This window comes from Nerophis ophidion, linkage group LG02 (assembly GCF_033978795.1).
Source record: "Nerophis ophidion isolate RoL-2023_Sa linkage group LG02, RoL_Noph_v1.0, whole genome shotgun sequence".
Lineage (NCBI taxonomy): Eukaryota > Metazoa > Chordata > Actinopteri > Syngnathiformes > Syngnathidae > Nerophis > Nerophis ophidion.
In genome coordinates this window covers 43229410-43257403 of record NC_084612.1, presented here as the reverse complement: position 1 = coordinate 43257403, position 27994 = coordinate 43229410, and the positions used below count along the sequence as shown (strand labels likewise).

The window sequence follows — 27994 nt, the reverse complement described above, 5'->3', positions numbered from 1 at the left end:
ATGACACGTGATGTATCTCGATAATGTCTTTATTACGTATTAAAACATCCATTGTGTTGCATTTCTTACAACAACAATGACAGTAGCAACTGGTTAAGGCATATCGCATTTTTTGAACACTTCACTAAAATCACATTTTTCTAGTTGCACTTCTTCATATTTGCATAACAGTGTTTCCAGTGTCAAGACAGTAAAGATCAAGTGTGGCTTCAACCGCTACATGCCAATCTAGCAACCTTTCAAATCAGAATCAAAACAACAAATTAAGACTAATGAGGTGCCATCACATCCTAGAAAGGAGTAAAGTTCATGTGTGGTTCACCACCTACAACATAAGACTAGCATCATGAAAACATGTTCACTAATTCACAGGCTGCATTGCATCAAACTTCACATTTTAACATACTTCATTTTCACTTTAACTTCTTGATTCAACGTCATCCTGTTTTACATTTGCAAGGAGACATAAAAAGCCACCAGGACATGAAATACTATTTTCATGTCCTTATCATTAAGCTTCTCCTTAGTGTGAAATTCACATTTTTGGACTTCCAGCCTGACAAAAGTGTACATGGAGAGGGGCTGGGATGTGGCACACATACTTGCAGCAGAGTTTGAGTGCCTAAAAACATACTTTTCCAGCCGCCACAGTGATTGAGTGGTCACCAGCAGTGTGACGGCACAGAACCTACGAGCGAGGGACAGGAATTGTCTATGGTGTCCCACGTCTTTTCAGTCAACAAATACCATGCAGTGCAGCCTTTGGCCAGCAGGAGTCAGGGCTGATGGTACTGCCAAGGAGAATGCAGAGCTTGAAAACCTTCTTGTCAGTAAGCCTCTTACCAGGGAACACTTGCATCCTTGCACTTAACTTCAGAGACAAATTCTAAATAGAGTGGAACAAATATTGATATGGAAATATATCATGCCACTTTATAATGATGTAAAGAAAATGTTTTTAAATTCGGGTTTTGGGATGATTTCAACTCAAAGATGATTGTGTTGCTGTACTGTTACTTCACTGTGCTGGCTTAGTGGCGAGAAAGGCAGCACAAGAAGTGGACATAAGATGTTCTTGACATCGAAATGGCAAGAAACTTGACAGCTTTTGTACTATTAAAATTAATGAGTCATTTGATTTACATGGTTTTTGTCTCAGTACTATTCTGTCACCTATTATACATTTATACAACACCTATTTTAAACTACATTTTAAATTGATCAGTTACCTATGTAGGATATTGCAATATATTGTCGTATTGCAATACTGTATCTTAACACATATATTGTGAAGTCCTAGCCTTAATTCTTAACTTTTGTATATTTTTAACTTGGAATTTTACAAGATTTAAAGTTGAAATAGTACAGAAAAAAATATTTTACATTATACCATGGGAAATGTAATAATTTTACAAGAAAAAAAGCTAAACTTTTACCCAAAAAACATAATTTTAGAAAAATAAAGTCATAATATTTTGTGGAAAACATTTTAAATTTTACAAAAAAAATGAAGTTGCAATTGCAAAGGATGAAACTGTTACGACTATGACAAGATCTCATCAATTGGAAAATGAGCCGCAAGCGTTTGAAAATCTTGTATTTTGTTCCATTACTGTACCCAATATGAAACGGGACCTTAAAAGTGAGGTGTGTATTGAACTGTGACGATGGCGTAACGTTACACGCCTATTGGTTAGTGAAAACAGAACTTCTGGAGTCACTCTCTGCTCGACAAGGTTTCTGGAAGCCTTCTGAGAGGAAGGCTTGATTTGGATCGTAAAGTGATGGATAAACGACACAGACCTCAAAGCAAGCAAGCAAGTACCCTGGTCTTTTCAGCAGGACAAGCAATACATGTGCTGGTGTTATTCCCACTAGAGAATACATTTTGTGTACTGCCAGGGGCGCACTAGTTGACTGAAGATTAGCCCTGAAATTGCTGGTTTAGTTGAGGTACGCTTCCACACTTCAAAGCTAATAACAGTCTCATGGGAACAAAGACGAGCAGTCAGTGCTACACAAATCCCAGCTGTAAAGTTGTGATATGAGGTGGGATCACTTTGATGGAATCATCTCAAAAACAACAACAATTTGGGAATGTTCAGAGATAAAACTGCACTGATGTAGAGGAAATGAACACCTGAAAGCACAGTTCAAGTGAGTTAGTGTGGTTAACCCTGAATAGTACAAAATTGAAACAAATGGATTGTTCTCGTGTGAGTAAAAAATCATATAAAAATAAACCACGTCTGCCTCTGCTGAGAAGAAAAAGCAGATGACAGAAAGACATAAAACAGATGAGCAGCGTGAGGACAAAGGGAAGGAACTTAAGGAATGACTTTGGATTGAGAAGCAGCTGCCGTGAAGACGCGGGCTGCTCGTCAAATTGGGTCCACATGTACAAGCACCAGCAAGGTTTTGCTGATATTGCACGGCTGAGCACGACGCCTGACCTGGCCTGGTTTGAACCTTGACCTCCTCTTCCAGGACATCTTTCTATTACCGCCCCCAAGTGTCTCCAAGTTCAGAGATCTGCTGACTGCATCTTTGTCCGTGCTAAGACGTGAAATTGAAGGCGGGTAAAGAGAAGGCTGTTGACTTGAACCCTGGCCTGGCACCGCTGATCCCACTCAGGATGTGGGAAGTTCAAAGGAAATGAAGCGTTTCAGCCTCTCCAGGTACTGTGCATAGAGTTCTATGTCATTGTGGCCCGCTCCCTCCACCCAGAGGGGCTCCACAGCACGGGGGCAGCGCTCGTACATGGCTAAGCCGTGTGAGAAGTCAATCACTTCATCCTCTGTGCCATGGATAACCAGCACTGGAGATGTCACCTTGGACACCTTGTCAATACTGGAAAGACAAAAAAACACAACTAGTGGAAGTGCAGACCAAAATATGACTCTTTGGAAAACACAACACATCCACTTTTTTTTCAAAGGGTCTTTATGGGGGGGTTCTCATGGGACAAGACTGCTTGCTTCAAAGAATACTAAAAGAGCAAACATAAACGTCTAATTCACATTAACATGTAATTTATTGCAAATCCATTTTTGAAAATTGTAGAGAAAGTTTATGTCCATTTTTTTCATTTGGTAAATGTTTGAAACAAATATAATGCTAATTTAGCATTAGCTTCAGTTATCGCATGTTAGCATCAAGCAAGGAGTCAACATTTATCCTGTATTTCTTTTTTTTAGTTTATACCAAGCTGCATTGTCGACTTAACATGACGCATACATGTACAGGATGTGCACTTCATGTGTATATTTATGTCCTTTCTTTGTTTTGTTTAACCGTAACTTCATTGTGGAAACTATAGCTGTACAGAAGAACATGTTTCCTTTTTTTTAACCTGCCAAATTCAATTCCAACATTCAAGGTGGGTAGTAGAGGTGGGACAATTATTAATTCGCTGATGCATCAAGATTAGAACATGGGCAATGTCCAAACATTATCTTTTTACATGTTATAAATTGGTCCTCGAGAATGAATTAATGTGAGTGTGAATGATGTCTGTCTATCTGTGTTGGCCCTGCGGTGAGGTGGCGACTTGTCCAGGGTTACAGCTGACGGTAGCCAGCGAAAAGGAGGACATTAGCAAGTAAATTAATAAATTAGGGGATAGGTTGATTGGCAAAACTAAATTGGCCCAAGTGTGTGAATGTGAGTGTGAATGTTGTCTGTCTATCTGTGTTGGCCCTGCGATGAAGTGGCGACTTGTCCAGGGTATACCCCGCCTTCCGCCCGATTGCTGCCAAGATAGGCACCAGCATCCCCCGCGACCCCAAAGGGAATAAGTGGTAGAAAATGGATGGATGGAGGAGAGATAATAATATCCACACAGTACCGCCAAACGTCTGTATTCCATGGATATGAATGAGCAGCGACAACAAATATTTCTGAGTTTATGGCGAATGGGGCCAAAGTGTCTGAACATTCTGTGGTTTTAAAAGGCACAAGAATTAAATCAAGGATGCCTGCTTGCCAAGTATGCCCTTTTTTTTTTTACTTAGCAGGCTACTGCAGTTCTCATGCATCTAGTCTTCCAGCTATGCTATGCGCACCAATGTCCAAAAAACGAAAAAGACACATTACAGTATGCGTCAAAAGGAGCCTTGCAGACATATTATTAATATCAATAATTAAACATAATACATTGATTATATATACTAATACTATCTGATGTATTAACAATATATATATATATATATATATATATATATATATGTATATATATATGTCTTGATTGGATTATCCAGAGAATAGTGCTCGATACCGTGGTAGAGCGCAATGTATATATATATATATATATATATATATATATATATATATATATATATATATATATATATATATATATATATATATATATATATATATATATATATATATATATATAAATATATATGTCTTAATTGGATTATGCAGAGAATAGTGCTCGATACCGTGGTAGAGCGCAATATATGTATGTGCGGGGAAAAATCACAAGACTATTTCATCTCTACAAAACTGTTTCATGAGGGGTTCCCTCAATCATCAGGAGATTTTTTTTTTTTTTTAATTTAAAAATCTCCTGATGATTGAGGGAACCCCTCATGAAACAGTTCTGTAGAGATAAAATAGTCTTGTGATTTTTCCCCACACACACATATATATATTTATTTATTGGGGGTGTAACGGTACCGTTTTGGTCCGGTTCGGTGGTGTACCGAACAAGTTACTACACGAACATATTAAGTAGCCCCCTATGCTAAAGTCTTAACAAGCTTCTCTGCTCCGTTCTGCCTCTGTGTATGTCTGTACACATCACCCAGCATTGTCCCACCCATACAACCATCTGATTGGTTACATGCAAAGCAGTAACAGCCAATCAGCAGTGCGTATTCAGAGCGATAAGAGCCAATCAGCAGTGCATATTCAGACCACATGTGTGTGTGTGTTACGACAGCAAAGCCCTGTCGGTCTGTTATTTCACTTTACCTTTTTCTGTGTTGATTGAGCTGTGTTGAAGCAGCAATAAAGGACATGATGTTAAATGAAGAGTTTCTGTCTGTGATAGTTGATATTATAATGTTACTGCATCATTGAGCCTACATGAACTCCATGGTGTTCAGGGATGAATAGTTTCTCCTTTTGCACTATTTTTTTGCTTCTCACATAGACATAAAACAAGCGCACCATCATACATACGTCAAACATTGTCACAACCTCATACGCCCTCACCGAACAGACAGATAGCGACATAGTAAAGTTAGCTGTGATGCTAGCGGTGTGGTAACAAATGAAGGAAGAATTAATTCCCAAGAAAAACAGCAGGGAGTCCATCGTCTGGCGGTGGTTTGGCTTCAAGCGGGAAGATGTTTTACAAGCAAGCGGCAAAAGCGTTGCTACAAAAAGTAGCAGCACTGCTAATGTGTAGCACCATTTAAAAAGTCACCCGCTAGAGAATGAAGAGTGCTTGAAATTCTGCATGTCAACATCTCCGGCCGGTGCCACACCGACAAAATGCCAAAGCAATCATTTCCAGTGTAACACCGTATGAAAAAGAAGCCAACAACAGAAGGCGATAACGTCTGCAGGAACCTACCACATAGCGAAAGAGATTTCCTATTATGCAGCTCACTTTTATTTGACACTTGTTTAAATATCTTGTGTGACATCATGCACAAAAGTGCACTTTGTTTTAAACTATTGTAGTGGCATTTTGTACAAAAAGTACACTTTAATTTAGTGTTAATTTGATATGTCATCTTCGTGGCATCATGCACAAAAGTGCACTGATAGCTTGTTTTAAAATATCTCTGACAATCTTGCACTTTCTGTTTTGGAATTTACATGAATATTTGTGCCACTGCTTAATAACTTTAATAAATACACTTGGTAAATTGACTTAGTTGTGATTTCCCTCTTTGCATGAAAGTTTAAATTGAGCATATATTAAAGGCCTACTGAAATTAGATTTTCTTATTCAAACCGGGATAGCAGGTCCATTCTATGTGTCATACTTGATCATTTCGCGATATTGCCATATTTTTGCTGAAAGGATTTAGCAGGGAACATCGACGATAAAGTTCGCAACTTTTGGTCGCTAATAAAAAAGCCTTGCCTTTACCGGAAGTAGCAGACGATGTGCGTGTGATCTCACGGGTTGTAGGACTCCTCACATCCTCACATTGTTTACAATCATAGCCACCAGCAGCTAGAGCTATTCGGACCGAGATAGCGACAGTTTCCCTATTAATTTGAGCGAGGATGAAAGATTAATGAATGAGGAAATTTAGAGTGAAGGACTAGAAAAAAAAAATGTAATTGCATTGGGAGCGATTCAGATGTTTTTAGACACATTTACTAGGATAATTCTGGAAAATCCCTTATCTGCCATTGTGTTGCTAGTGTTTTAGTGAGATTAAATAGTATCTGAAAGTTGGTGTGGCCACGGGTGTGTTGACGCCAGAGTCTCTGAGGGAAGTCATGGCAGCTGCAGCAGGACGGAAGGTCCACTGATGTCTACGGTAAGAGGCGACTTATTACCACAATTTTCTCACCGAAAACTGCCGGTTGACATGTAGTCGGGATCTATGTTCACTTGACCGCTCTGATCCATAGTAAAGCTTCATTTTCGGGAATTTTAAACAAGGAAAAACCAGCTGTGTTTTTGTGGCTAAAGGCTAAAAGCTTCCCACCTCCATCTTTCTACTTTGACTTCTCCATTATTAATTCAACAAATTGCAAAAGATTCAGCAACACAGATGTCCAGAATACAGTGTAATTATGCGATTAAAGCAGACTACTCATAGCTTGGATCGGGCTGGAAAATAATGTCCGCTACAACCGGTGACGTCAAAAGCACGCGTCATCATACCGCGACGTTTTCAACACGACAGTTTGCGGGAAATTTAAAATTGCAATTTAGTAAACTAAAAAGGTCGTATTGGCATGTGTTGCAATGTTAATATTTCATCATTGATATATAAACTATCAGACTGCGTGGTCGGTAGTAGTGGGTTTCAGTAGGCCTTTAATGCAGTATGAACAAGAATGTTTTAATGTAGACACATAGAATCATCATACTGCTGTGATTATATGCATCAAGTGTTCATTCAAGGCTAAGGCAAAATATAGAGATATATATATCGTGTATCCTCACATGGCCTAAAAATATGGAGATATTAATAAAAGGCCATATCGCCCAGCCCTAGTTCATGCTAATAACCAATAACACAGATATATCTTTAAGTATATGTATAACATGTTTACCCATTCTGAAAAAGAATGCATGTATCACAGCTAGGGATGGAATGGTAAACCGCTTTGAAATTCCAGACGGTTAGTAGTACAGTTTAATTTTTAATTGCCGAAAAAACGTCATCTATTAATCGATTTCAGGCAACATTGCTTACTTCCTGTAAACAGAACGGCCGCAGCGTCGGCGCATGCGCACTAGCACTAACGCCACGGCAACCGCATGGACCTTTCTCTGAAAGATTTTTTACATAATGTATACATTACTTGTGTTAATTTCATTTCACAAAGTTTTTTTTTTTTTTTTAAACATCCATGTGACACAGCATTTTGTTAATATTTTATGGTGTATGGTTAATTCCTCTAAGACAAATTTCTGCTCAAACTATTAATGGATGTGTTCCGATACAGCATGCACATGTACATACATTTAGTACTTATACATGTACATAACTCAAAAAATACCTCACTCTAACTGTCAAATAGAAATGAGCTGCATAATCGGAAATCAAATCGCTATGTAGTAGATTGCTGCAGACGTTGTTGACTATTTTTTTCATACGGTGTTGATGAAGATTGCTGCAGACGTTGTTGACTATTTTTTTCATACGGTGTTGATGTGGAAAAGGTTGCCTCGGCATTTTGTTGGTGTGGCAACAAATGGAGATGTTGACATGCGGAGTAAGCACTCCTCATTCTCTCGCAGGTGACTTTTCAAATGATGCTACGTATCAGCAGAAATGCTACTTTTTGTAGCAACGCTTTTGCCGCACACTTGACAAATTACGGTTCTATGTTCGACATATTCCCACTTGAAGCCAAACCACCGCCAGACGATGGACCCCTTTACTGTTTTTCTTGGGAATTAATTCTCCTTTTACTGTTTTTCTTGGGAATTAATTCTTCCTTGATTTGTTAACAGATTTGCATCTTCTTTTTCTCGTATAACCACTCGCACCACAGCTAACGATACCCATGCTGCTACCTCTCCGCTCCGCGAGGGTGTATGCCTATGTTGCGTGTGTAAGACGGTAAATCAATTAATTACCATGAATTGATTAACGTGGACCCCGACTTAAACAAGTTGAAAATCTTATTCAGGTGTCACCATATAGTGGTCAATTGTACGGAATATGTACTGAATTGTGCAATCTACTAATAAAAGTTTCAATCAATCAATCAATCAATCAATCAATGTGCTTGCTGTCTGTGAGAAGGAGAGACAACAAAGAGTGGGAAGAGCCTGTAGTGTAATCCCAGCAGCTAAAAGAAACTGCGTGAGAACGTATACTCGAATATCACGATAGTCACTTTCTATATCGCACAGAGACAAACCCACGATACATCGAGTATATTGATATATCGCCCAACCCTACTCTCTCTATGAAAATGTAGAAATAGAGATAAAGGCATCAAAAAATGTCAGAAAAATCTGACACGCTGATACCATTAGTGAACAAAAACACAAATATTTGTATTCAAAAATATGTATAACGTTCATGATGGCATTGCGTTCACACCCCAACATTGTTTTTTTTAAATAAACTTAATTAATAATTGTAATTTCAATATTGATAAAAAAATACTCTTACTTATTATTTTGGCCATAACCATTCAGCTATTTATGTAAGACTAAATCTCATATACGAACACTATATCTATATGAAGAAAATGTGCAGTTATGTCTTATGTCCATAAGATGCCATCTTGCACAGTTTTCACATTTATTTTGTATTTATGTATGTTAATATTTTCAGCTGAGATAGTCTTTAGCACCCCCTGCAAACCCGAGAGGGACAAGCGGTAGGAAATGGATGGATGGATGTTAATATTTTGTTTCTGTTTTATTACACTGTTTATAATGCTTGTGTTGCTTTCAAATTTACATACTATTTTCTACTTGAGATACATACATTTATTTGTTGTCTGTGTTTTGTTTTTGTTTTTAAATCAAACTTGGTTAAAAGATTTTAGTAAAAGTAGTTTTTGAACATTTTGAACACATTTAAAAATACCCCAATAATGATAACCGTGATCATTTTGGTCACAAACACCGTGACATCCCTAGACATAACCAATTGTGCAAATTAACTTTGTAGGGCTGTCCATATTAATGTGTTACCTCAGGTAATTAATAAAAAAAAAGTATTGCATTATATTTGTACACACTGATATTAATCATGCAAATTATTTTGACTGTAAGATCTTTTTTACCTTAACCGCTATATGGTCATTGATCAGATTATGCAAATGAGTAAGCATACTTCAACTTGTGTGCTCGGTGGAAAATATCGCTCCAAAATACAGCTTGAAAGAACTTTAGATAAAACTGTTGCCAAGTTGTTAAAACATTTAAAAACGTTCCTAGATGACATTCTGACAATAAAATTTAAATTGTGTGCAGATATTGGGCTCTTTTCTTAAATTAATTTCAGTAATCACCTGTGAATAATACCGGTTAATCCAAATTCCAAAATGTAATTAATCTGATTTTTAAAAATTTAATAAATTGATAGCCCTAATACCATGACATCCTTCCCCATCACACCCACTAATACATTGCCAATCTGTGGTAAACACAGCACAGGGAAAGGCTGAAGATAGCACAGACTTCAACCCTGTAACATATTGATGAGAGGCAACCATTCAACCACTGAACAAGACTAAATGCAGTGTTTGCATTTATTGTGATTATTGTGTGCGTGTAATAATCACCTGGGGAAAGCATCGAAACAGTAGGTTTTACGTGTGGCGGGGAAAGCCACTCGCAGTCCCGACATGAGTGGAGAGTGCAGGATGACGGCTGCACATTCATGACGGGAAGCCAAATCAATGGTGGGCACAGTGCCAATGCTCTGACCATACAGGATGATGTTCTCAGGTGGTACTCTGTATCTGTGTGCAAAAAAACATTTTTAATGAAACATATAATTTGAAACATACAGTATTATGAAGATATAGTTTCATAATTTTCACATATACATTAACCAAATTAAAATACGTACCAATCAAAATGCAGGACCATCACATCGACAAAGGATTAAGAATAAATAACATCTAAACACAAAAGTAAATATAACTACATAAATTAATAATGGAACAGATTAAGTATAGTGGTCCAACAATGTACACATACTAATTCATATTGTGTGTACATGAATTAGTTGAAGTAACAGTACAAACATATGGTGTTTGTCTACAAGGCTTTTATAGCGTCACACACATAATCTTTAACAAATGCAGACCAGCCTTTGACTGGCGGGAGTCATGGCTACTGATAGTGCCAAAGAGAAGCCAGAGCTTGAAAACCCTCTTTTGTGGTTAATGTCTCTTGTTTTGGTAGTGCTGCCACTAACTACAGTAGGTAAGGATGTATTTTTGCCTCATTCTGTGAGAATCATGTGAGTGACTGAAGCAATAATGAGTGAGACAATCCAGGACTAGCTGTAGTCAGCTCAAACAACCACTTTGTAGCATCTGTGAACACATAATATTGTATATTCTCTGTCATCAGGTCTGTAGTGCAGTATGAACGCATTCGTCCCTCACGATTTGATTGAGGCTTGAGGTCAAACCCAACCCAGACCTCCGCCAGGGCGATAGATCAATTTTTATCAATAAATTCAAGTTTTTTGTTGCAGAAAAAAATCTATATTTCTCCTCCTCTTGCTCCAGCATCATTTTTTTTGCCCCTATGAGCTTCCGTATCCCTCACCCGCCCTCTCATTTCATTAGCGAAGATCCACAAGCCTAGCAAAACATGACGAATATAAAAGCTAATGAGAACAAGACGTTTGCTGCAAAGAAAAGAAAGATTTGTCAGTGCTTTAAAATTGCGGCAACAGGTGTGAAAAAAATCACTGCATGCAGCAAAATTTATTTAGGAAAGGCAGGAGTACAACAAACGTAATCCAGCATCTGAAACACCATCAAGCTGAGTGGGGGAAATGCAACTCTTTACAAGTCGAACCTGACCACAACAACAAAAAACTCCACCTAAGAAGCAGCTTACTATGGCAAAATCATCCACCTAACGTACCATGTACAGTTTAGTTGAAAAAAAAAAAGAGAACTATGCACAGAGCGATCACTTAAGTAGTCGCTCTGCACATCAAATCTGGACAGCGGTGCTGCAAAACTTGTGGAATTATAATGCATTAATATAGTTGTATATGTCTTTAGCATCAGCACACACACCAACAAGCAGCCCAAGATACTTCAGGGAAAAGCCTGTGTTTATCCACTTACTAGAATGATATAGTCATCTCAATGTTTTACTTATTTATTTATTTGCATATCATGTACAACCTTACATTTTTGTTCAAGCAGAAGGATTGCATAAAAAGTAGAATTTATTACTGGTCTAAAGATAACATACACATACAAAGTTTGCAGTGAATGCAGTGCCATTTCAAACAACTATTTTGGATCAAATAAAAGCAAAACTTGTTTTCAATTACCTCTGTCTTTTGTATTTGATGGTTTCTTTAAAAAGGGACAAGCGGTAGAAAATGGATGAATGGAAATTATTTTGACTGTAAGAGCTTTTTTACTCTAACCGCTATATGGTCAGTTATCAGATCAATGCAAAAGAGTAAGCATACTCCAACTTGTGAGCTCGGTGGCAAATATCGCTCCAAAATACAGCCTGAAAGAGTTTTGGATTACATTTTTGGTGAAAAAAATCAAAGATTCTATTTTCGGGCCGTATCGCCGCCCAGGCCTACCCAGACACGCTGTAGGGTGTCCCGATCCAATCTAACAGCGGTGTGCTAGAACCAAGTGCGTGGACCAATGTCAGATATTTGGCTTTACTTTAAGTCTCAGATGTGTGGCTTTACTTTAAGTCTGATAAATACATCACAGCTGGCCAATAAAGCCGATTCTGATATCAGAAAAATGTCAGAAATATAAGAAAAATATACGTTAATAATAACTAAAAACATGTGTTTTAAATATTGATTGGAAACACTAAATTGGCCTTAGTGTGTGAATGTGAGTGGGAATGTTGTCTGTCTATCTGTGTTGGCCCAGCGATGAGATGGCGACTTGTCCAGGGTGCACCCCGCCTTCAGCCCGATTGTAGCTGAGATAGGCACCAGCGCCCCCGCGGCCCCAAAGGGAATAAGTGGTAGAAAATGGATGGATGGATGGATGTACTGCACTGTGCAATCTACTGATAAAAGTTTCAATCAATCAATCAATCAATCAACAGGCTCCAGCACCCCACGAGACCCCGTAAGGGACATGTGGTAAAAAATGGATGTATGGATAAAACATTTCTATAGCCTTTTTAAAGAAAATGTATGCATCATTGGGGCAGCAATGCGTCTGCCTCACAATATGAAGGTCCTGAGTAGTCCTGGGTTCAATCCCGGGCTCGGGATCTTTCTGTGTGGAGTTTGCATGTTCTCCCCGTGACTGCGTGGGTTCCCTCCGGGTACTCTGGCTTCCTCCCACCTCCAAAGACAAGCACCTCGGGATAGGTTGATTGGCAACACTAAATTGGCCCTATTGTGTGAATGTTAGTGTGAATTTTTTTAATGGAAATATTTATTTCAAACCTGCACAGTACAACTAAACACAGTTGGTTTTTTTTACATTTTGGCAGATATATTTATGCAAGGCTTGAAAAGGGGTTGGATGATGCAGATGCTTATATTAATAGCCCGACCCCTCTCACTCATTTTAACATAAACAATATAATACAAGAACAATACTCTATAAACAAAAACAGGAAAAACTCCTGTAAACTAACAATACTATGAGACAAGACAAGACGAGACAAAACACACACACGGGCCCAAACACTCTCTGACCATACACCTCTCTCCCATCGCTCTGTGCTGAGGGCATCACTCTCTTTCCTCTTCGTACTTCTTTTTTAAACAGTGTTTTAAAGGCCTACTGAAATGAGATTTTCTTATTTAAACGGGGATAGCAGGTCCATTCTATGTGTCATACTTGATCATTTCACGATATTGCCATATTTGTGCTGAAAGGATTTAGTAGAGAACATCGACGATAAAGTTCGCAACTTTTGCTTGCTAACACAAAAGCCCTGCCTCTACAGGAAGTCGCAAACGATGACATCACATGTTGATGGCTCCTCACATCTTCACATTGTTTCTAATAGGAGCCTCCAACAAAAACAGCTATTCGGACCGAGAAAACGACAATTTCCCCATTAATTTGAGCGAGGATGAAAGATTTGTGCTTGAGGATATTGATAGCGACGGACTAGAAAAAAAATAAATTATTAAAAAAACTAGTTAAAAAAAAAAAGGGCGATTGCATTGGGACGGATTCCGATGTTTTTAAGACACATTTACTAGGATAATTTTGGGAAATCCCTTATGTTGCTAGTGTTTGAGTGAGTTTAACAGTACCTGATAGTCGGAGGTGTGTGTCCACGGTCGGGTGTTGACGTGCAGTGTCTCAGGGAAGTCGACGGCAGCTTTATGGACGGCACAACCTCAGCTTTTCTCCGGTAAGAAGCGACTTTTTACCACAATTTTCCCACCGAAACCTGCTGTTTTACATTAAGTTGGGATCCATGTTCGGTGTGATCCATAGTAAAGTTTCACCTCCGTGAATTTTAAACAAGGAATCACCGTGTGTTTGTGTGGCTAAAGGCTAAAGCTTCCCAACTCCATCTTTCCACTTTGACTTGTCCAAAATAATTGAAGAAATTGCAAAGGATTCAGCAACACAGATCTCCAAAATACTGTGTAATTATGCCGTTAAAGCAGACGACTTTTAGCTGTGTGTGTGCGCAGCGCTCATATTCCCTAACAGCCCCTGACGTCAAGCGTACACGTCATTATTACGCGATGTTTTCAAGAAAAAACTACCGAGAAATTTAAAATTGCAATTTAGTAAACTAAAAAGGCCATATTGGCATATGTTGCAATGTTAATATTTCATCATTGATATATAAACCATCTGACTGCGTGGTGGGTAGTAGTGGGTTTCAGTAGGCCTTTAAATGTGATCTTGTTAGAACACGTTTTTAACTTGAATGTTGTCTGTCTATCGACCTGTCCAGGGTGTACAACGCCTTCCGCCCGATTCTAGCTGAGATAGGTACCAGCGCCCCCAAAGGGAATAAGCGGTAGGAAATGGATGGATATGCATCATTGCAATTCAAAAATGATCATAACGTCATATATAATGATGTAATATTGACCGCGCCCCTCGCCACGCCTCCACCCCACACATTCAACGATTTCAAAATGAAGAAGTATCGGTATCAGTAACACTGGTCCTGCATTTACTTGGTGTTGGACCGATACCAAAACGGTATTTTGACTGCAGTGTTTATTTTTGGAATGTATTGTATCGTTGTTGACTGACTTAAACCAGAACACTTGTGTAGAGCCTAATTAGCAGCAGTTATACCCCTTGTAACTCACTTGTTGGTCAAGACCTGCCAGGCCGCCTCGATGTCGGCATACAGGTTGCTCTCGGAGGGTTTTCCACTGCTGACTCCATAGCCCGAGTAGTCGTAGGAGAAGACGTTACAGTTGATCCTGGAGCCCAGGCCGATGTAAAAGCTGCACATCTGTCCCAAATCGACGGCGTTTCCGTGGGAGAAGAGGAGCGTGTAGCGGCTGTTCGGAGCACTGCGCACAAAGACGCAACCCACCCGGTTGCCCCTGCTGCTCCTGGTGCTGAGCACCTCCACCACGTCCAGTTCCCGCTGGGAGTACTGCCAGTCGGCTCGCTCGGTCAGATGTAAGCTCGTAGCGCCGCTAGCGTCCGTCTGCACGGAATAGGTGGGCTCTGGGGGGAGGAAGGCTAGTTTGGCCGCGATGCGACTGGGACAAGGCGGACAACAGAACAGCCAACATAGTTCACTCAGAGAAAACCCATTCATCCTCGGTCCGTGTTCGGGCATTTAGGTGAAAAGCGCGTTTTTGGTGAGAGGATCTAGTTAGTGTCCATTAACTAGTAGGTAGTTTGCTTAGTTAGTGTCCATTAACTAGTAGGTAGTTTTCTTAGTTAGTAGCCATTAACAAAGCTGGTAGTTTGCTGACAGGTGGCTGCCTTCTTGCCTGCTAACAAGCGCGCTAGCCAGTGCACCGCTTATTAACTAACCTCTTTTCCGCAGATAAAGTATCACCATGGTGAAGCAAAAAATAAATACCTTTTTAACGCCAAAATGAAAAGACGAGTATATTATTTGCGCTATCATAATATAGGTTATTTTTCAATTGTGCCTGATTGGTAGAAATTTAAATTAGAGTGAAAGAAGAGATCTTTGTCCGACCGGGAACGCCAAACGTATACTTCCGGTTTAACCGGATATCCTGTTTTGCAATGTGACGTGTTGCCGCAATTAAGATATTTTTTTTATGTCAAATCGAATAAATAATTATGTCTACAGCAAAATTACAAATGATGATTTCATTAGGTAAACTAAATCGACTTATTATTAATAATAATGTGTTTTTGTCTTATGTTTGGTGGTGCTGTGTGGTCATTGTTCGCCATAGTGTTTCCATACATCCATACATTTCCTATCGCTTGTCCCTTTTGGGGTCGTGGGGGTTGCTTGAGGCTATCCCAGCTGCATTCAGGCGGAAGGCAGGATACACACTGGACAAATCGCCAGCTCATCGCAGGGCCGACACAGGTAGACAGACAACATTCACACTCACATTCTTAGATTGGATTACCGTATTTCCTTGAATTGCCGCAGGGCATATAGTATGCGCCTGCCTTGAATTACTGCCGGGTCAAACTCGCTTCCCAAAATCATTAGCGCATGCTTAGTATTGCCGCCTGGTCAAACGAGTGACATTTTCAAAATGGAGGAGGCTGATTTCAATAATTTGAAATCGCATAAAGGGAAGAAGATTAAGAGCTATTCAGTAGGATTTAAGGTCCAAGCTTACATCACACTCAAATTTTTACTCCATACCATTGGCAAGTGCCAGAGTGGGAAAAGGTTTTAAAATAATTAGCGCATGCTTACTTTTACCGCATGCCTTTGGTAGGCGCAGGAGTGAGAAGAGGTTTTAAATTAATTAGCGCCCTGGCGGCAATTCAAGGAAATACAGTAGATTATATGAGATTAGATAGTACTGTATTCATTCCTTCAGGAGAGTTCCTTCAGGAAAACAAAAAAATTCAGCACAATCCCATTCAAGATCAGACAAACATTACAGGGAGACAGAACAGGATCGCTGACAGGTCTTCCAGCACCCCTTAAAAAAAAGGTGAGATACAGGTAAACAAGTGGGGGGAATGGGAGAAAAAAATAGAAGATTGAAATAAAATAAAATAAAATAAAAAAATCGGTCTAAGCCTGGGTCCCTGGAGAGGGGTTCCAGACTGAGGCCAAGGGAAAAAAACAATAACAACTCATAGCCATAGTACACATCCCTCTCACATGTATGTAAGAGGGAAACATCAAACATCAAAGAAGACAAAGAACATGAGAGACATTAAAGCAGCGGAGCTGATACAACCAGCCATTTCTACATACAGCTATGAATAAAAAGTAAAAGAAACATATACACTGTGGTGGCCTCTGCGGTGTTCCACGCCCTCGTCTGCTGGGGTGGAGGAGCATGGCCAGAGACAGAAGCAGACCCAAGAAAGCAACCAAGAGAGCCGACTCCACTCTCGGCCGCCAACCAACTCTCAGCCAGTGTCCAGTCCTGTAGTTAACACACTAGGGCCAATTTAGTGTTGCCAATCAACCTATCCCCAGGTGCATGTCTTTGGAAGTGGGAGGAAGCCGGAGTACCCGGAGGGAACCCAGATAGTCACGAGGAGAACATGCAAACTCCACACAGAAAGACCCAGGATTGAACCCAGGACCTTCGTATGAAAAGACTAAATCATGCATCAGTCATAATAGGGAAATGATGTACAAATAAACAGTGGACTTGAACTTGAAGTTCTCACACAAAGTATTTCAGTGCACTCCAATTTTCTATTGCTTGTCCCTTTTGGGGTCGCGGGGGGTGCTGGAGCCTATCCCAGCTACATTCGGGCAAAAGGCGGTGTACACCCTGGACAAGTCGCCACCTCATCGCAGGGCCAACACAGTTAGACAGACAACATTCACACTCACATTCACTCACTAGGGCCAATTTAGTGTTGCCAATCAACCTATCCCCAGGTGCATGTCTTTGGAGGTGGGAGGAAGCCGGAGTACCCGGAGGGAACCCACGCAGTCACGGGGAGAACATGCAAACTCCACACAGAAAGACCCAGGATTGAACCAAGGATCTTTGTATGAAAAAACTAAATCATGCATCAGTCATAATAGGGAAATGATATACAAATAAACAGTGTACTTGAAATTTGAAGTTCTCACACAAAGTATATCAGTGCACTCATGTTCTTGTACAATACATTGAAAACAATGTGACTAATACTAATTTTATTAATCAAAATGTCATTCTGATAAGAATAGCATAGTAAAATATAAATTCATACTTTTAATGCATATCGCTAACATTTATACACCTAATAACTAACTTTCATATTTCACTACCCCATAATAAAACAGTATGAGTATAGTGAAATAGTGCATACGTTTCTTGACTTAGCGGTTCAAGCTTCAATTGTACTTTGGGCGTGACCCCCTTATGGAGGAGAAATTAACATTCAATTCACGGGCAACAACTCTGCAGGCTACAGAGTATGATGCACATTCCTGCAGTCAGCATGTCTATTGCACACTCCACTACACCCACACATGCAACATCTGTGGCCTTACGGTGACCAGCCTGTGCAATAATCATGCTGTCCTGACAGAGAAAATGTGTGCACAAACACAATGATATTAGATGAGTACAATTTTGTCAATATTGGACATTTGAGAGGAATAATGCAGGTATAAAGTAGACTAAAAATGTACCGTGTTGTAGCAATATAAAATATAACACATATGTAATATTTACATATTTTCTATACAGTATATGATATATACCGATATGTTATGTTTTTATATAATATACTGTATATAATTACCATGTACAATATATTACAGTTTGCAGCATAAAATAGAGAGTAGATTCAGCAGAAAATATACATTATAAACAAATAGAGGTAGCTATTGTTGTATTGTTGTAATAGAAAATAAAGCATCAAGAACATATCGGATGCTGGAAATGGAAGGAGGACTGAACCATTTGGAAACTAAACCAGTTTACAGGGCAGATCCACCACATCCAATATGGCAAGGTTTGTTTATTTCAGCAATTGGATTTACAAGATGATACTAATAATGTATATGGCATAGGCTAATGATATGCAACTCAATATATTTCAACGCTTCTTTTCATATAATTATGATAGTTATGGCTTAAAGCTTACGAAATCCCCGATTTGAAAGTCTCAGAACATTTTGGGTTTTCAAAAACACTAAGCCATGATCATCAAAATTATAACAAAACAAGTCTTGACAATCTCACTTTGCATATTATATGTCTATATTACATATTAGTTTTCCATTGACACGAACAAACGTTTGCACAATATTCTAAATTTTTTAGTTTCACCTGCATATTTCCTAGAAGGGCTTCTGCCGTGGCCGTGTTTGTTCTATTCCTTCACATTTTAGGACCATTTGGATTCAGAGCCCCCCTGGGTGACAACATAGGTAATCATGGTTACACACAGCTACTGTGTTTTTGGATGTCGGCATGCCCTCCTGTAACATTCATATAGAGTACATCTTCCTAGCTGCGAATACCAAAAAAAATCAATACACCAGTAGGAACAAACACAAAATAAAAGACATGAAGGAAAACAGACCATGAGATCTAGAGCTGAGCCAAACACTTATTGTGTAGCAATGTTTTTTTTAAAATAATTTCTATAAAAAATTATCTGTGACAGCAAAATGTTAATGTTTGTAAAGACAATATTTACACATTTTAACAATAACGTAGAACAGTCAGAATGTTGTCAAAAACATGTTATAAATAGTTTTATTACATAAAAATACAATTGCTTAAAAACATGTGCAATAAACTTCAGTCATTGAAGTCAGCTGCTGATACTCAGCAGTATTAGCAGATGAACTATGCATGGAATCCACGCCTGGGAAGCATCAATAGACACATTTAATCTCACAAAACATTCTCTTCACATATTTTTCCCGAGGGAGGTTATTACTAGCAGACAAACATGGATTTTCTTAATATCTGTCTGTCATATAGCGTGAGATGTTCCTATTTAATGACCTTAATTAAAATTCCAGTTTTACAGCAGCCAAGTGGACGGTATAACAACACACAAAACCATTTTTTTCTACATCCATGTACATATATACACCTTTGCAACCGCACATAACTGTAGATAAATAATAAATACTATTCCCTATGGACATAGGCGCCGATCTACATTTCTGCCAGTGGGTGCTCGGTGTGTGTGTTTATCAGAGGTGTCCCGACACCAATATTTTGGTACCTGTACCAAAAGTAATTCGGTACCTTTCTAAATAAAGGGTACCACAAAAAAATTCATTTTTGGCTTTATTTTGACCCCCCAAAAAATCATACGGTACATTAAATATGTTCCTTATTGCAATTTTGTTCTTGAATAAAATAGTGAACATACAAGACAACTTGTCTTGTATTAGTAAGTAAACAAACAAAGACCCCTAATTTAGATGATGACTTATGCAATAACATATTGTGTCATTTATCTACCTATTATTTTGTCAACATTAAGGACAAGTGGTAGAAAATGAATTAATCTACTTGTTCATTTTCTGTTAATACCTGCATACTTTCTCTTTTAACATGTTCTATCTACACTTCTGTTAAAATGTAATAATTACCTATACTACAGTTGTTTTATACTTTACATTTGTTTTGGGTGATACCACAAATTTGGGTATCAATCCGATACCAAGTAGTTAGAGGATCATACACTGGTCATATTCACAAGTCCTTTATATATATGTAAAAGCTGCAGCATAAAATATACATTATAAACAAAGAGAGGTAGCTAACAAAGAAGCGGTCAGCAAATAGACCGATATCATCTATTGCAGTATGGCAAGTGGTTATACAGCTGGATGGAGTCTGGAATGAAGGAGTTCTTGAATCGAACACTGTGGGAAAGAAGCTGAAGGAGCCTGTTGGAGTATGAACTCCGCTGTCCCTCAATTGTCTGGTGAAGTGGGTGGGCAGGATTGTCCATGATGGCCAGCAGTTTGTCCAGTGTCCTCCTGTCCCTTACTGACACAAACGCCTCCAACTGCAGGCCAATAGTTTGGCTGGCTTTCCGGATCGGTTTGTCAATCCGGTTTAAGTCCCTTTTGCTGGTGCTGCTCCCCTAACAAACCACTGAAAAGTGCAGTGCACTGGCCACAACAGACTGCAAAAAAAAGATCTCCAACAGCTTGCTGCACACATTAAAGGACAAAAGCTTCTTCAGAAAAAAAGAATCTGCTCATTCCTTTTTTGTATGCAGTTTTGCTGTTGTCTTTCCAGTCCAGTCTTCTGTTCAAGTGGACTCCCAGGTACTTGTACTGCCCAAATACTGCCACCTCCCTGGATCTTGATGGGCTTCACAGGGGTCATTCTCTTCTTGACGTGAATGACCCCTATGGAGCCCATCATTAATTACCTAAAATGGATATGGTTAACATTATGAGCAAATATATAATATACAGTAAAGACACCACAGCCGATGTTTCCTTATGCTCTTTGAGCAGTTCCTCAAGCCTCCGTAGTAGAACTCCATCAGGAAAACATCAGTTGAAGGGGATGCAAAAAATAAAACCAACAGTTTACCTTCTTTTTTCTCTTTCTTTGTGTGTCCATTGTGAAGTTTTTGTCCCCTGTTGCAGGAGTGCACATGCACTCAGAGGTGTGGAGCCACACGACATGAATAGTATTAAAGGCCTACTGAAACCCTCTACTACCGACCACACAGTCGGATAGTTTATATATCAATGATGAAATCTTAACATAGCAAAACATGCCAATACGGCCGGATTAGTTTACTAAATTACAATTTAAAATTTCGCGGGAAGTATCCTGTTGAAAACGTCGCGGTAGGATGACGCTTGCGCGTGACGTCACGGATTGTAACGGACATTTTGACCCCGCACCGATCCCAGCTATAAGTCGTCTGTAATCGAATAATTACACAGTATTCTGGACATCTGTGTTGCTGAATCTTTTGCAATTTGTTCAATTAACATCATGTGGTGTATTTTTTGTACATATGTATGAGTGTGAATGTTGTCTGTCTATCTGTGCTGGCCCTGTAGTGAGGTGGCGACTTGTCCAGTGTGTACTCCGCCTTCCGCCCGATTGTCGCTGAGACAGGCTCCAGCAAACCTGAAGGGAATAAGCGGTAGAAATTGGATGGATCTACATAGATGTCACAGTTCAATTGAATGTAGAACAGAGGAACCCAAGGATGCAGATGGATTGTGAGAAAAATAGTTCTTTATTTAACGAAAAAGCACTCACAACAATGATCCAAGAATAGGAGATAACAAAAAGCGGCGGTGCGAAAAAGAGAACACAAAAAGCGTACCGTGAAAAATAGAACAAAGTCTAGTATACAAAACTAACTAAACTTGGGTCGGAGTTGCAAGACATGCAAACTACCATAGTACATACCAAGCTGGATGGCACTGGAAATAGCCAAGAAGCTAAGAAGCATAAATTCAAGGAGCATAGGGCTCTTCATACAAGGAGAGTCAAGGAGTGGAATTGCTGAGTGCCATCCAGCTGACAAGGTGCTGCTTAAAGGCCTACTGAAATGAGATTTTCTTATTTAAACGGGGATAGCAGGTCCATTCTATGTGTCATACTTGATCATTTCGCGATATTGCCATATTTTTCCTGAAAGGATTTAGTAGAGAACATCCACGATAAAGTTCGCAATTTTCGGTGCTAAAGAGAAAAACCCTGCCTCTACCGGAAGTCGCAGACGATGACGTCACATGTGTGGGGGCTCCTCACATATTCACATTGATTTTAATGGGAGCCTCCAACAAAAAGTGCTATTCGGACCAAAAAAATGACAATTTCCCCATTAATTTGAGCGAGGATGAAAGATTCGTGTTTGAGGATATTGATAGCGACGGACTAGAAAAAAAAAAAAAAAGTAAAAAAAAAAAAATCGCGATTGCATTGGGATGGATTCCGATGTTTTTGGAGACATTTAATAGGATAATTCTGGGAAATCCCTTATCTTTCTATTGTGTTGCTTGTGTTTTAGTGTCAGACCTGGACATGGATTGTTTGTGCTCCTTCGACGCAGAGGGATTACAGGACGAGCCAGGCGTGATTCAGGTACATGTTTGTTTTTATTTATACTCAAAATACAAAAAAAAAGGCAAAACAAAAAGCGCGCTCGATGGCGGATACTAATCTATACTAAAACTTAGAACAAAAACAGCACAATGGCAATACTATCTACAAACAAACAAAATATACTATCAAAGGCATAAATACGAACAAAAACTTACTTGGCGTGGATGAATCGAAAAGCATGGCATGAAGTATGAAAGCAATGAAAGCAATGTTCCCAGACTGATGAACAGAAAGAAAATGACTTAAATACTGGCTGTGATAATCAGGAACAGGTGCGGGACTGAGGGCAGGGGCATGACAAGGTGGGAACTAATGCGTTGACATGGTAACAAAAGCAAACCAGGAGTGCAAAATGGAACAAGAGTCCAGAAAACAAAACAAAACATGATCAAACATAAAACCAGATTTAGAGGCGTGACATTTAGTGAGTTTAATAGTACCTGATAGTCAGAGGTGTGTCTCCACGGGTGTCTTGACGCGCAGTGTCTCAGGGGAGTCGAAGGCAGCTATGGACGGCACAAGCTCAGTTTTTCTCCGGTAAAAGCGACTTTTTACCACAATTTTCTGACCGAAACCTGCTGGTTGACATTCCGTCGTGATTCATGTTCGCTTGACTGTGCTCTGATCCATAGTAAAGTTTCACCTCCAGGGATTTTAAACAAGGAATCACCGTGTGTTTGTGTGGCTAAAGGCTAAAGCTTCCCAACTCCATCTTTCTACTTTGACTTCCCCAATATTAATTGAACAAATTGCAAAAGATTCAGCAACACAGATGTCCAAAATACTGTGTAATTATGCTGTTAAAGCAGATGACTTTTAGCTGTGTGTGTGTGCAGCGCTCATACCTCCTAAAAACCTGTGACGTCTTGCGTACACGTCATCATTACACACCGTTTTCAAGACGAAACTCCCTGGAAATTTAAAATTGTAATTTAATAAACTAAAAAGGCTGTATTGGCATGTGTTGCAATGTTTATATTTCATCATTAATATATAAACTATCAGACTGCGTGGTGGGTAGTAGTGGGTTTCAGTAGGCCTTTAAGTAGTGCTGGTGAAATTGGACACAGCTGTGCAAGTCTCACAACTCCACCCACAAGTAAACACAGGAACTCTGAGGAAGACAAAAAGTAGGAGCCAGGTCTGTTGCACCAACAAAGGAAAAGTGAGCATACAAACCACAAGGTGGCAGCAAGCGGTGACAAAAGAATTGCTATTGCAACATCTGGTGGACACATTTAGAATCGCAGTTTCTTTCATTCAAAAATGTTGGCTCATTTTTATACCTCGCACGACATTTCATCCCTACAACGCAGCAGGAGGTAGAGAAGATCATCCGCAGATCCAAACCATAGACATGCTCCCTTAATTTTCTCCTTTTCTCAGCTCAAAACACACATCCTTTACATTACCCCTCTCATAACAAAAATCAATAATCTTTCTCACCAAACAGCCAACATTTAGGCGCAGTGGGAGAGTGGCCGTGCGCAACCCGAGGGTCACTGGTTCAAATCCCACCTAGAACCAACCTCGTAACGTCCGTTGTGTCCTGAGCAAGACACTTCACCCTTGCTCCTGATGGGTGCTCGTTAGCGCCTTGCATGGCAGCTCCCTCCATCAGTGTGTGAATGTGTGTATGAATGGGTAAATGTGGAAGTAGTGTCAAAGCGCTTTGAGTACCTTGAAGGTAGAAAAGCGCTATACAAGTACAACCCATTTATCATTTAAAAGAGCTTAGATAAAACCTCTATTCAAAAAAACAACCTTACACCTAATCTCTCTGTTTGTGAAAAAATCCAGATAAAACCTGTTTGCGGGCCATAAGTTTGACACCCCTGATTTAGATGTAACAAAGTAAATGCAAAAGCCCATTACCAGCCACCTTAATATCATGCAGACATGAGAAGTTCTGCAGACGACTGCGTGTTCATGAAGTCTGCGCCAGGACCGTCCTCTGTGGCGCACATGTACTGCAGACCACCATGTCTGAGACGTAGCTTCCCTACCTTACAACGGCTGTGACCTCAACCTGCTCTTCTGTCCTGCTGTCAGCGCACATTGCCAACAACAACCGTTGTACTAGTTTTTATGTTTTTACTGACTTTTTATTCACTTATACAAAACAAACTGGTTGTTGGAAGAGTCGTGTTCATGTTGAGTCACAGCAGGAAGACAAACAATCTCCATCTCTTGTTTCAGTTTTTATTCCCCAAGACAACAATGAAGGTTTCTTCTTGGCCCTGCAAAGAATCCACGTCGTCTCCAATAGAACAGCTTTGGAGAAAACACAGGACGTCTTTGCTTTTTGCTTCCCTGGAGATTCTCAAAGACAAGTCAAGTACGTGCACTTCCTGCCCAATGTGTGTGTGTGTGTCACTCTGATGTGCTCAGTGTTGATACGTTTAACATTTTAGATTTTTTTTAGTTCAGGGGTGTCAAACTTGTTTTCATTGTGGGCCAGGTTCCAGTTTTGGCTGCCCTCAGATGGCCGGCCGCTTGCAACATGAATAAAAGAAACATACAGTACATGTATAAGGATTAGCCGCGTGATATTGTCACATGATTACCTATGCATTTGATTAGTAAATGTGTATTTTAACTACACTGATAGAAAAAAAAAATCTGTCAATTTTGCGGTCCAAAAAATGGCAGAATTTTACCATAAAATTTACAGTGAAATTCTGGTGATTAAGTTTTTTGTTAGATTTTTTGCATAAAAAATATGGTTGCTGTTTTCACGGTGTATTACTGTAAATGTAAAAATTGTACTGTTTTTTTTCTTATGGTAGGATTTTTAAAGTCTGAAGTTTAAAAAAAAATGTATAGTTAGGTTTACAGTGTACACTTTGATGGATAACTTGCTTTAAAGGCCTACTGAAACCCACTACTACCGACCACGCAGTCTGATAGTTTATATATCAATGATGAAATATTAACATTGCAACACATGCCAATACGGCCTTTTTAGTTTACTAAATTGCAATTTCAAATTTCCCGCGAGTTTCTTGTGGAAAACGTCACGGAATGATTACGCGTATGCGTGACGTCACGGACTGTAAGGAAATATTAGCGCTGCACCAAACACGGCTAAAAGTCGTCTCTTTTCATGGCATAATTACACAGTATTTTGGACATCTGTGTTGCTAAATCTTTTGCAATTTGTTAATTTAACAATGGAGACTATAAAGAACAATGCTGTTGGTGGAAAGTGGTGGATTGCAGCTGTCTTTAGCACCGAGACACAGCCGGTGTTTCTTTATTTGTTGTGAAGCAGAGCGGTCAAGCAAACATGTTTTCTCTACGTCAACCAGCATGTTTTTGGAATGGCGAATTTGTGATATATATCTTACCGGAGACATCAATGGATTATTCGTTGTCCTGCAGCAGTTGTCATGTCAAAAAAGGTAGCTGTGAGCTTGGCTCCTCGGCTTCTCTCTGAGACACTGCGTGTTCACCGCAGCCATCCGACCTCGAGGTATGTCTTTACAATCTTTAAAATCTCACTAAAACACTATTAAAATAATAAGCAGATAAGGAATCTTCCAGAATTATCTGAGTAAATGTGTCTAAAAACATCTGAATCGCTCACAATGCAATCGCCTTTTTTTTAATTTAATTTTTTTAACTTTATTATTTATTTATTTTTCGAGTCCTTCGCTCCTCAGCCACGAATCTTTCATCCTCGCTCAAATTAATGGGGAAATTGTCGTTTTCTCGGTCTGAATAGCTCTTTTTGTTGGAGGCTCCCATTATAAACAATGTGAGGATGTGAGGAGCCCTCACACGGGTGACGTCATCGTCTGCTACTTCCGGTACAGGCAAGGCTTTTTTTATTAGCGACCAAAAGTTGCGAACTTTATCGTCGATGTTCTCTACTAAATCTTTTCAGCAAAAATATGGCAATATCTCAAAATGATCAAGTGTGACACATAGAATGGACCTGCTATCCCCGTTTAAATAAGAAAATCTCATTTCAGTAGGCCTTTAAAATCATAAGGCTAAGTAGATATTTACTTACGTATGTTTCTACTCCAAAAATGTTTTGAATGTATTCTGGGTATTTTTCATGTTGTGTTTATGTTGTGTTACAGTGCGGAGGTTTTCCCAAAATGTGTTTGTCATTCTTGTTTGGTGTGGGTTCACAGTGTGGCGCATATTTCTAACAGTGTTAAAGTTCTTTAAACTAGCAGCGTCAGTGTGACCTGGGAATCATTTTTGGTGATTTAACCCCCAATTTCAATGTTTGATGCTGAGTGCCAAGCAGGCAGGTAATGGGTCTCATTTTTAGTCTTTGGTAAGACTCGGCCGAGGTTTAGCACTTGATCGCTGCTTGTTGATGCAGAGAACCCTTTACTCCGCTTTGAAGGAGGCAGCCCACAATGAACAACTACCAGCACTGATGAACGATGAAGCGATGAAGATGGGGGAGGACAAGGGGCTTCTCAAAGGAGGCGCAGGCTCCCAATGATAAGAAGACTGAGGAGAGGCACTTTGCTGGCTGCAGAAAAGATTTTTAAATGGTATGCATGTGTGAGAGAGAATGTTTGTGTCCTTTTTGTGTTGAGCTGTTTCATTAAAAGCATGTATAATAAACATTTTTGCAGGTTTCTTTCCAGGAATATTAGTTGTAAAACCATGAAAGTGGAGCACTACACTTTACTAATGTGCATTCATAAAGAGAGCAGTTGGCATCAAGATTTTACGGACCTACTCTTTTGTATGTTACTATTTCATGTTATTGTCATTCAATATACCAGGTGTCAGAATCTTGGCAATATTTTTTTGTGTTTATTGAATAATTTGCCCCGAGCATTGGAGCATTTAAGTTAAGCAGAATGAAAAACTAACATCTGCGCAAAAATAGACAAAATGATTGGTTGACCTAACTGTCAATTAATGATTTGGAATACTCCCTTTCCGGTTTCTGAAACTTTTCAAAAGTTATTTTGCTTTTTAGGGCCCGAGCAGCAGAGCAAGCCCCACAGGGGCGATGCAGAGCACCCAAGGGCCCGATTGAAATTGCTATTTTTTTTTGTATACTGTACGTCTTTTTGAGGCCCTTAAAATGCTCGAAAAGTCCCCGTATTTTGCAGGCTCCACAAGTTCAGATCTTGATAATTTTGGGTAAAAATGCAGTTGATGACGCCCTGAAGGGCCCATTGGGTCAGTACCTGTTGATAGCCGTTCAAAGGGGGTGGAGCCTGGCAGCGAAATCTGCCCCACGTCATTATCGGTTAAACTGAGATTATTGCACTTGAGATGTTCTGGGACATGTACCGTATTTTTCGGACTATAGGTCGCAGTTTTTTTCATAGTTTGGCCCAGGGTGCGACTTATACTCAGGAGCGACTTACCGTAAAATATCAAATAATATTATTTAGTTCATTCACGTAAGAGATTAGACGTATAAGATTTCATGGGATTTAGCGATTAGGAGTGACGGA

General features: G+C 39.5%; 1 protein-coding gene and 1 long non-coding RNA gene across 2 annotated transcripts; one reads left to right on the top strand and one right to left on the bottom strand.

Annotated features, from left to right (window-relative positions):
• Positions 1 to 13: 13 nt before the first annotated feature.
• On the bottom strand, positions 14 to 15568 carry abhd17c (abhydrolase domain containing 17C, depalmitoylase). The gene is made up of 3 exons (XM_061884232.1): positions 14658 to 15568; positions 9958 to 10137; positions 14 to 2850 (listed from the first exon to the last, which is right to left on the bottom strand). Exons 1-3 carry the CDS (start codon positions 15140 to 15142, stop codon positions 2631 to 2633), a joined length of 885 nt encoding a protein of 294 aa, XP_061740216.1. The 5' UTR covers positions 15143 to 15568; the 3' UTR covers positions 14 to 2630.
• On the top strand, positions 14454 to 27663 carry LOC133541131 (uncharacterized). The gene is made up of 4 exons (XR_009803798.1): positions 14454 to 14544; positions 22456 to 22529; positions 24750 to 24888; positions 26917 to 27663. It is a non-coding gene; the product is annotated as an uncharacterized LOC133541131 (long non-coding RNA).
• Positions 27664 to 27994: the final 331 nt, after the last annotated feature.